This window comes from Alosa pseudoharengus, unplaced genomic scaffold (assembly GCF_046254945.1).
Source record: "Alosa pseudoharengus isolate Yale_2024_CS ecotype anadromous, Long Island Sound unplaced genomic scaffold, YU_APseudo_1.1 YU_APseudo_1.1_scf_9, whole genome shotgun sequence".
NCBI lineage: Eukaryota > Metazoa > Chordata > Actinopteri > Clupeiformes > Clupeidae > Alosa > Alosa pseudoharengus.
In genome coordinates this window covers 8312156-8322839 of record NW_027468881.1, presented here as the reverse complement: position 1 = coordinate 8322839, position 10684 = coordinate 8312156, and the positions used below count along the sequence as shown (strand labels likewise).

At 40.2% G+C, this 10684-nt stretch overlaps 1 protein-coding gene across 2 annotated transcripts in view; it reads right to left on the bottom strand.

Annotated features, from left to right (window-relative positions):
• Window positions 1–5107: 5107 nt before the first annotated feature.
• Window positions 5108–10684, bottom strand: part of LOC143114517 (RNA-binding protein 39-like) — a 37248-nt gene continuing 31671 nt past the window's right edge. For both annotated transcript variants that reach the window (XM_076276173.1, XM_076276174.1), the window contains 2 exons: window positions 6045–6123; window positions 5108–5918 (listed from right to left, as the gene is read on the bottom strand). In XM_076276173.1, the coding sequence (XP_076132288.1) occupies window positions 5818–5918; window positions 6045–6123 (180 nt within the window). In that variant the 3' untranslated portion in view covers window positions 5108–5817. The remainder of the gene's footprint in view (window positions 5919–6044; window positions 6124–10684) is intronic.

Genomic DNA, 10684 nt, shown 5'->3' with positions numbered 1-10684 from the left:
CATGATTTCTTCCAGATGGATTAAAAAAATGCACAGGATAACCATATTCCCTTTCTACAGAACTATGTGTTCAGGTTCTGTAAGCGTATTGGCATCCGTCCTGTCATCTGACATCTCCACACAGAGCCTCTTGCTCTGAATGTCCCTGCTGGTTTTTCTTTTTCTAATGATTAGGTACGGGGGGTCTGTAGTACTTAGGCTTGCCGACAAAAATGTGGGACCACATGAGAGGGGGCAGTCTTCAGAGCTTTAACATTGTCTAGTTTGGTCCAGTCGGTTATACCTCTGTTTCAGTAAAGCTGTGTGGCCTATCAGTACATGGTTTTGGTTCTGGTTATCAGTTGTGTGGTGTCTGTAGGTTGTCATTTTCATATTTTGTTGCCATGAAGAAATGTTGGTGGTCATTTCTGCCCCTGCTCATAGAGTAAATAGAAATAGTAATGTGTCACTACATCTATAATGCCTTCATTGGTTCACCACAGAGTCACAGGGGTCATACAAGGGGCACATGGTTGTTCTGACATTTCATTTGATTAATCTCATAACCTATTTTGACAATGAGCCAGTCATTCTCCCCGCTGTAGAGACTGCCTGGCCATAACAGCAATCCTTATATTTTTGCATCCCTGTTGGTGAGATTTGGTTTGTGGTCATCATTTTAACACAGCTTCACTTCACCTTGTAAGTAACCAATTAGTTCGTTGTTACACACCCACAATTCAAGCACCAAATATTTGGTCCTTTGCTTTCATCCTCATCTTGCTTTGGTCACTTACCAAGCAAAATTAAGGTTAGATCTTCGAGACTTTCTAGGAGACACAGCACTCAAAGAATCCACACCACACTCAAAGAATCTGACTGCATTGTGCCAAGTTTCATTCAAGTTCTCATTCCAGCGTAATAATCAAGGAACACCATGGGCACAGCAGCACAATGATATCATGCAGCACCTGAAAATAGTCCCTAATTAAACCCTATGGATTAAGAATGGGATGTCACTTAAAGTTCATATGCAAGTATAAGTATATATACTCTTTTGATCCCGCGAGGGAAATTTGGTCTCTGCATTTATCCCAATCCGTGAATTAGTGAAATACACTCAGCACACAGTGAACACACAGTGAGGTAAAGCACACACTAATCCCGGCGCAGTGAGCTGCCTGCAACATCATCAAGGTCAAGGCAGGTGACCCAATACTTTTGCCAATATAGTGTAGGCCTAGCCATAGATATATATAGAATGGCTAGATGTCTCGTCCGCGCTGCTTGCCAATGGAGGTCGACGTCCGCACCTCGCGGCCATCTTGCCAGTCAGCTCGCTAACTCAACATTGTGTTTCAATGGTGCACTGTAATGACAGGTAGGAAGGTGTCATTGTTATAGCCTGGGGGCATTGTTCTGCCTTTAGTAGAAGAGCCATCAGGTACCACAGAGCCCACCAGATAGCTTGTCTATGACAAGATGGCCGCCAGTGATGCCGTTGGAGACTCCGCCATAAGACATCTAGCCATTCTATATATATATCTATTAGGGGTGTAACGGTACACAGAAGTCACGGTTCGGTTCATACCTCGGTTCGGACATCACGGTTCGATACGAGTTCGGTACAATGGAGGGAAAAGCAAAACAAAAATGCAGAAAGCATTTTTTTTTGTACATGTCTCAGGCTGTACCACCTAGTGTCATACAGTCTCTTCCCTGAGCTATCTGCAACAGCCTGAAGTGTGTAAGATGTAGGCTGAACAGTACAATAAGTGCCCAGACTCAATCTGTAACTTGTAAACAAAATAAGACAATCAGCTATAAAACTGAAAATAGGCCTACAGCATCTCTTATTTCTGAAAGTGCAAATTACATAGAAAATGATTTTTAAAAATCCACTTAAGCAAGACCTTCAACATCTGTGTTTAGTTGTATATGGAAGGGTCTACAATTTGCCTCAATATTTTTCATTGTGTGTAAAGTAATAATCTAGCCTACTAACTGTGAAAATATCACACTATTTTGCCTTTTTAAAAAACCCGAAATTGTTCATTTCATAAACAGACTACAACTAGAAGTCACGTGACTTTGCCCTTTGACGTTAACTCACCGTAGCATGGTTTGTTTATTAGCCTGGTTAGCGTTGTCACTTTATTTTACTGTCTGCACTTACACTACCAGCTCCTCATGTGAGAAGTTACGAGTTACCCCAACATAAAGGTAATTACCACGCGATTTACATAGCTTTCTGTCATTACGAAATCATTTAATTTAAGCCATAGGTTTTGGCCTATTTGTATGTGTATCCAAAGGCTGCTGAAGCGCACGGGAAGTTTCTTTCCCCTCGTTTCAGTGATTGGTAGCCTACATCATCTGGGTGATGGCTTCGAATATGTGTAGCATTTTTTCCACTCACATACCCAATGCTGAACAACGCCGACACACAATTTCATCTTATCCACCACTCTTTCGCCTGTACTAACGTTACTGTAACTGAAGTTCTCAAACTTGCGATCTTAAAGAGACCAGCGGATCCTCTAACTCTTGTAGGTCTAACCTTAGTACTGCTAATGACTGACGGACTCGACCGACGACCTGACAAAAAAAAACATAGGCGCCAATCAGAGCTTCAGAGCTAAGGCGAGGCTACAGATTAGCGTTAGGTGTCGCTAAAGAACTCCCGTAACTCTCGCTACTTAACAGTAATTGCGCATGACATTAATTAATCCCCACACGAGTTTTATGTATTTTTATACCGTGTATTCTCCGTGTAAATTCATGCACCGAACCGTGACGCCCGTACCGTTTCGGTTCAATACGAATACATGAACCGTTACACCCCTAATATCTATGGGACTAGCTGCCTGATAACTGCCCAAAGTGCGTTACCAAGATGGCCGAGGAGTGGGAAGGGCTTACCTATAAGGACTTTGGTTCAACCTCTTTCAAGCAGACTAATAGACCTCTGAAGTTCACCTACAAAAAAGCTGCCATCTTTGAGATCCAGTATCATGCGATTTTTCCTATGGGAAAATAACATGGGGATTTTGAATTATCGCACCTGTTAAACTCTTGCGGGGTCGAAGTCTGAAATGCAGACATTTTGCTCAACACACTTTTGTCCTCTGCCTTCAAGTGGGTACTGTGATCTTCGATACGTTAAGACGGCAAACTTAGATGTTTGCTACCCCAGAGCCAACTTGCGATGCAACTTGCCATAGGTAGCTTGAATTAACACCCAGATCTCCTTATATGGGCAAAGATGGCAGCTTTGGTTCCTTTTTGGCAAACTTCAGAGGTCTATGGTTATTTGATATACAAATGAGGAAAGCCTTGTTACCTTTTAACTTTAGGCTAGAAACTAGAATGGAAGACCTAATTGACATGTCATAAGTTAGGACTTAAGATATACAGTAATGCTTTAAGATATACAGTAATGCTTTAAAAGAAAACTTGTCAGCCAGACTACTGAGACAACTGGCTGCCACAATTCAAAGTTTAAGTTTAAGATTGTTTTACAGTTAAGACAGGCCAATGCAACATATAACTCAATTTTCCCATTATGTTACAAATATCAGTTTTTGTATATTAAATATACTAACTCTAACCACATTCTGCAGCTTTCCTCTCAACCACTAAACCCTCGAGAGTAGGTTTAGGCCTCTGTTGTAAGGACAATAGAGGTTATAAAAAAACAGACCAAGGCACCACATTCTGAAACTAAAACAAATCTTTCCTCCAGATTTCTTGGAAAAATTTTGTATCGGTGTATTGAGGGCAGCCGTGGCCTACTGGTTAGTGCTTCGGACTTATAACCGGAGGGTTGCTGGTTCAAACCCCGACCAGTAGGCATGGCTGAAGTGCCCTTGATCAAGGTACCTAATCCCCGAGCGCTGCTGTTGTTGCAGGCAGCTCACTGCGCCGGGATTAGTGTGTGCTTCACCATACTGAGTGTGTTTCACTAATTCACGGATTGGAATAAATGCAGAAAGCAAAATTCCCTCACAGGATCAAAAGAGTATATATATACGTATCAGTCTCAGAGGTGGAGCTTCTCTTTGATTGAGATCTAGAACTTGAACTTCTGTACTCTCATCCTCTGGTAGTCTTAGTCTTTTTCTTGAATTTCCCCTTGGGGATAAATAAAGTATCTATCTATCTAGTGTTTATAAAGTTGTTACCCTGAGGTTTTCTTTTGCAATGCAGCTTAAATGTCAATCCTCTTTTTGCAAATCACTTTGGATAAAAGTGTATGCTAAATTAATAAATGTCATTTAAAAGTATCTCTTTTGTTTACAAAACATAGCTCTCAAATAAACTGATTTTGAAAACTCTCAAAAAATGAATATGGTCAGATGCAAGATGAAAATGTTTCAACATCCAACTACTTAGCAAATCTTGATGACAGGCTGTTGGACTGTTTTTTTTGTTCATCATTATTTACAAACTTCAAACCCAATGAATCGGAGACGAGATGTGTCTATGGCTAAGCAAATCCCTCAGTTAAACAGAAACTGCAGACAACGAATTAAGGCCAACAATGTAGTTCACAAACACATATTGCCCGTATAAACTTCATTACATTATAAAAACCTCAATTACATTACATAACATCAAAACTAATGTTTTGTTTATACTAAACCGGCTGTTGATAAAAGGTGGTGCAGTGGCTAATGAACTGGTCTAGCATGTGGTAGCCTGAAAGTTGTGAGGGTGATTCCCAGCTGCCACCGTTCTGCCCTTCCAAGGCACTTATCCCTGGTCCCTAAACAAAGTGATCCAAAACCAGTGAACCAAAACTCTAGTTGCAATTAGATAAATGAGACATCCTCGATGACATTGAGCTTTGAACGATTTCTGGGGCACGAGCTGGAGGACCGAGAAGAGAGATCGTATGCAAATAGACCTTTGAGATCAGCCCTATGTCTACGCCGGTCACCATGCTAACTTGTAAACGATTCCCAATCTCGTAACCAGACTATTCACATTTTGAATGAATTTGGCTTGCCAGGCTAGGTCCCTCATGCCTTTCTAAAAACCAGCATTGGGACTGTACAGTTAACTTGGAGGGATGTCTACAGTAAATCTGAAAAAAATCAATCACACTTGCACAAGAGATCAAAAATGTTGTTTCATCAAGTTGTTGTTTAATCAAGACATTCTTTAGAAAAACAAAATTCTTGATTACAAAAAGTTACAAATGTGGACTCTGATAATCCATCCTCATTCTGTTTATTTGTGGCAGGGTAACGAAGAAGGGAAGAAACCAAATATTCTCATTTCTTTTCTGACCTTCTGATCAATTGCAACAAACAAAAACTGTGAGCTGCAAAACTTATGAAGACTAAAAGGATGTGTGTTTATATACAAGATGATCACAGGACACTCACTCAGAGCCAACTGCAGCTTTAGTCCTGGCATGACAAAATGCAGAGGTTTTTAATTTTCCAATCACACACAAGTGCACTACTGGAAAGCATACCAAAGAACAAACAGAAAAACAAACCACAAAGCCCTGCTTCTCATAAAGAACTGCTGCAGCCTTCAAAATAATCTCTCTACCATGAGAGCCACCCCAAACACTCCAGTCATGAAAGGGATACTGTGGGCACTGATATCAGGCTAAATAAAACTTCATAAAACCAGTTTGTCACAGCCATTAGCCGTCGGCAGTCTCTTTCCCAGATTCTCTGACAACTACACTAAATCAGTCCCACCGTACGTGTGTGTGGTTTGGGGTGGGGGTCATACTTTTGAAGAGACGCGGAGGCCGTAAAGGAAGCCCCCTCTGAGCGGAACGTTATGTACATGTTTAGACACAGCAGCGACTGGGCATCACCGGCGTGTGGGCATCAGGAGCTGTGTGGCCGTCACAGAGTCCGGGAACAAGTTATGGTACGTGGGCAGGGGCACATAGGCAGCCGTGATCATTTTTCCTGAGTGTGACAAAACCACAGATCATACAACACAGCACTTTAGCAGCCTTCAGTGAGTATACACATGGAACAGCATAGAGTAAATCAAAACTGGAGAAAAATAAGCAACTGAAAGTAACGTCTAACCTGCAAACCAGCGTCCATGGAGGGCGTTGACTGCTGCCATTGCGGTAGGAATAGTTGGACATTTGACATACACGTTGCCCTGAGGGTGAGAGGGATGAGGTTTCAGCAGACTGATAAATTTCAGAGAAGGGCATTAAAACACCAAAGAGTAGGCTGGTACAACAGACTTAAGCCCTAATCTCTAACCGATATCTAACTGATCACACACACACACAGAAATTCAACAGAAACTCACAGGGTTCCTACACATTTTCCATTTAAAAATTCCATACTTTTTCCATACTCAAATGTTCAAACTTCTCGGTAGATTTTTCTGACCGTATTCTAGATATTGTCAATGGAGTGTTCTATTAGCATTGTGAAGAGCTGTATAATCAGTGTTTGGAATAACGCCGTTTAAAAGAACAGCGTTAGGTAACGACGTTATTTTTTCAGTAACGGGGTAATCTAACTAATTATTTTTCCTGTCGTTACAACGCCGTTAACGTTACTGGACGTTAAATGCGGTGCGTTACTATGCATTGATTGAATAAACTGTGTAATCCGAACGCACCCCTGGCTCACAGCTAGTGAGGAGGTGGGTTAATAACGACGTAGGCGATTATAATTGGCTAAGGCAGAGTCATGTTTCATGATAGCCAATTAGAGCCAGTGATTTTACACACTTGCCAGCACACACGCGCCACACACACACACACACACACACACACGCAACACTAAAAGAGATTCGACGAAACAGCAGGTCAGGAGCAATCCGACGATGAAAAGTTGGCATTTTCAAGGTGGAGATATAAGCACTACTTCAAATTCATTGTGGTCAAAGGCAAGAACGTGCATGTAATGTGTACATTATGTCGAAGCGAAGACTTTGTCGACATCTGTTGTAAGCAACTGTAATTTAATGAAGCATCTCACACACACATCTAAAGCTAGTGGCCAAAAAACACCGATACCTCCACCACAGATGATAGCTCGCCATCCACTAGCAAAGAAGGACTCGAAGCAAAGTCCTCCAAGCAGCAAAAGCTCGATCTTTCTGCCTCGCAACAAAAACCTATGACACAGGCAACCTAAGACCTACGACACAGTCAACCGTAGGTCTGTGGATGTGCAATATCTTTGAATTTCCCCTTTGGGATTAATAAATCATCTATCTATCTATATCTATCTATCTATCTATCTAATAAATATCGAAAGTTATGTAGCCTACAAACACCTGTCTGTTCTACTCATTTCAACTGGCTGCTCAAAACTGCTCAAAAAAATCCAAATTTTTTGACATATAGCAACTTTTTTTTGTAACAGTAACGCAAATAGTTACTTTCCCTGGTAACGAGTTACTCTTATCATAGAGTAATTCAGTTACTAACTCAGTTACTTTTTGGAACAAGTAGTGAGTAACTATAACTAATTACTTTTTTAAAGTAACGTTCCCAACACTGTGTATAATAATGTTTATTATTAACTCGTTAGCCCTCAGAAAACACTTGCCCATTGTTGGATACTTTTCGATGGGGAAGTGCTGTGTTGGAAGGTGCACTCACATTTGATACAGCATACTACATATGTTGGAGACTAGTGCACTGCTGGCAGAGGCCTCAGAAAACACCGTAAACAGTATTATTTGTTTGCAATAACAGTTTATCAGATAATGCAGTATCCATGTCTTGGTAACTTTTACAAAATCAAAAAAGTCCACCAGTGTTTTAGCCGAAAATAGCAGAGCTAGGTATAGGGCACGTGCATAGAACTGGGGTTTTCGATTTGGTTTTGGTACCAGGGTCCCCTTGTGGGAGAGATTTTTTTCTGAGGACCCCCATTCAATTGTATCTTGATGATGTGGACTGACATCTTAAGCTACACAACAGTAGGAATGGTTTATTATGACCTGAGTGAAGTGATTAGTACTGTAGATGCAATAGTCTGGAAACACAAATATTTCTCCATACCCTTGTTTCTTTTTTCCATACTTATCCAGACCTGGAAATTAATAAAATCAAATTCCATACTTTTCCAGGTTTTTTTTTTAGGAACCCTGAATTCATTAAAATTTTATAATTTTAACACTGCTTCTCTATGCCAGACACACCCCACACATACACACTAGGGCTGGGATAAACGATTAATCTAGCGATTATTTTTTCGATGCATCGATTAATCTAACAATTCATTTTTTCAGTCCGATTCGATTTCGGTTCGGTGTCTAATTGAGTGCCTGTCATTTTAAAACGTTCGTGTGGGAATCCTTGCAATTAACATTAACACAGTTAAAAGGCTGCTGATGTGTGGATGCAATTCATAACGTAGTTAGTTCAAATAACGGTTCGTACTTCTCCTTTGGACAAGCACTTTTGAGTCTTGGAAAACACTTTTCCATTTACATCGGGATTTTGCAAACATTCAGTCAATAAAATGAGCCATGCATTAGTAACGAATAAGCAGCTGCAAGTAAGCATGCTAAACTTGACACCCAAACAGTATGCTAACGTTAGCTTTGAGATACTGCTTGATTGCATACTGTAACTTAACTTAGTACATTGAGGAGACTAAACTATGTTGTGATAAGACCTTAGCAGAGTTTACTTTAACTTTAATGCAGCAGTTTTAATGCTGCAAATTTGCGCAGCATGGTCACGATGCTAAGCGGATTTAATAGCAATTTAGCCCACTGTGTTCTATGCAGTGCTTCTATGTGGCAACAACAATCCTTCAACAATCATAAATATTTTGTTAAATGCACATGCAGAGGAGGAGCAGCGGGCTCGTTAAGAGCGGGCGGGGCGAGGAAAGGCTGTGTGAGTAAAAAGTGCAGCTCAATGAAATTATTTTATCTTATCTTTAATTTAAATAGTAGGCCTACAACATAGAACATCAATGTGTGGTGGCCAGTTTTGATTTTGTGGTGCCCAGCCACAGATTGGAAAACACTGAAGGTGTAAAATTCAAAATATTTAGCAGCACACGTTATGCTTGACGAATCGACGCTCATATTTTGCGTCGACGTATTTTTTTGCGTCGATGTCATCGATTACGTCGACGCGTTGTCCCAGCCCTAATACACACACAGTTAAGCAGTAACACCAGTAGCATTGCTGAAGATATGGGACACACACTCCTTGTTTAGAGGCTGTCATTACTTAGGCCAAAATGATTTATCATGAAATCTGTGCTTCTTTAACCTCAATTTTTTTTCAAATGATTAGACTAGAGGCTGATCAGGCTATTTGCTATACGTCACTCATTACACATTATATATATATATATATATATATATATATATATATATATTATACTATATATATATATATATATATATATATATATATATATATATATATATATATATATATATTATCAAAGAATTTGGGTCATGATGGGCGTTTTACGTGACGGGGAGGGAGACCTTTGAAGTTTACCCTTGCATCCGAAGTGTAAATGCCACGCAAACAATTTTCTTATTGCTATTCATGAATTGTCTATGGCGATACATACGACTATCGATTTATTGCCCAGGCATACCACCTCAGTATTGCCTCCTGAGAAGAAAAGTACAAAAAGTGGAGTCTCTACTTTCATTAGTTTTCTTGAAAAAAGAGGAAGGAAGGAGGCCGTAAGAGGTATTTTTTTAGGGCTTTTCAAGCATGACGAGTGATAATACAGCTACCAAACCCAGGGATTAAAGTGAAAAAAAATCGTTTGACTGAACTTTTTTCAGGCCATAAGTCATACGTTGTTCATATCTACCTATAGAGATAGCACCCCTTTTGCGGTCGCGACCTATTGGTATTGGATGCAAACAGCAAAGTAAAGGGAGTATTCACCTTATTCACACGGCGGCCATTGTTTAAACCAAAACGAGGCTACAGGGTACACTTACTATATAATTAATGCCACCTACAGGTGAATGCATAGAACATAACAATCCTATGGTTTGTGTACTCTGTAGCCTCGTTTTAGCCGCCAATGGCCACCATGTGAATAAGGCGAATTGAGAGTGTTCTTGATTGAGATTGAGTTTTCCTGATGAACAAAAATATATTTTAGTACCATCCCTGACCATTGCTGATTAGCCATTACTGTTCTTTTCTACTGCAGCAATATTGTAGAAAGGCTTTAACACACTCTTATTTAATTACTTCAGGCCAAAAGTGTTTAAAGGGGAGATTTTTTTCTTGTTAATATGCAATTCAACACCAAGTAAAATCTATAAAATCAAGTTTGCAAGACTTCCCATTTCCTCATCAAAGTAACAAATCAGAACATTCTAGATATTGTTCATATTTCCATTTGTTGCCTCATCCGCATTTAATGAAAACATGGTAATTTTGAGTTTTACAGACAACTCAGTTTTCCAATGAGCAGCAATACTGTGTGTGCTCATGCAGGAGGTCTGCGCATTTGATAACGACAATCGGGAGACGGCGCTTTTGTCTTCAGCAACAGATTGTATAAGGTTGACAAGAGGTTGCGATATGGTGAAGGACAGGTCGTGTTGCGCTATGAAAGAACATGCGTAGCCTACTTTCTAAACGTAAAAACGGTCAGCCATAGATAAACGTAGCCTACCTCTGTCGTGGTGGCTAGTTGCACCAGGTAGGGAAGATGTCCTGAAGTGCACGAACGTTAACCTTATGGCGGTC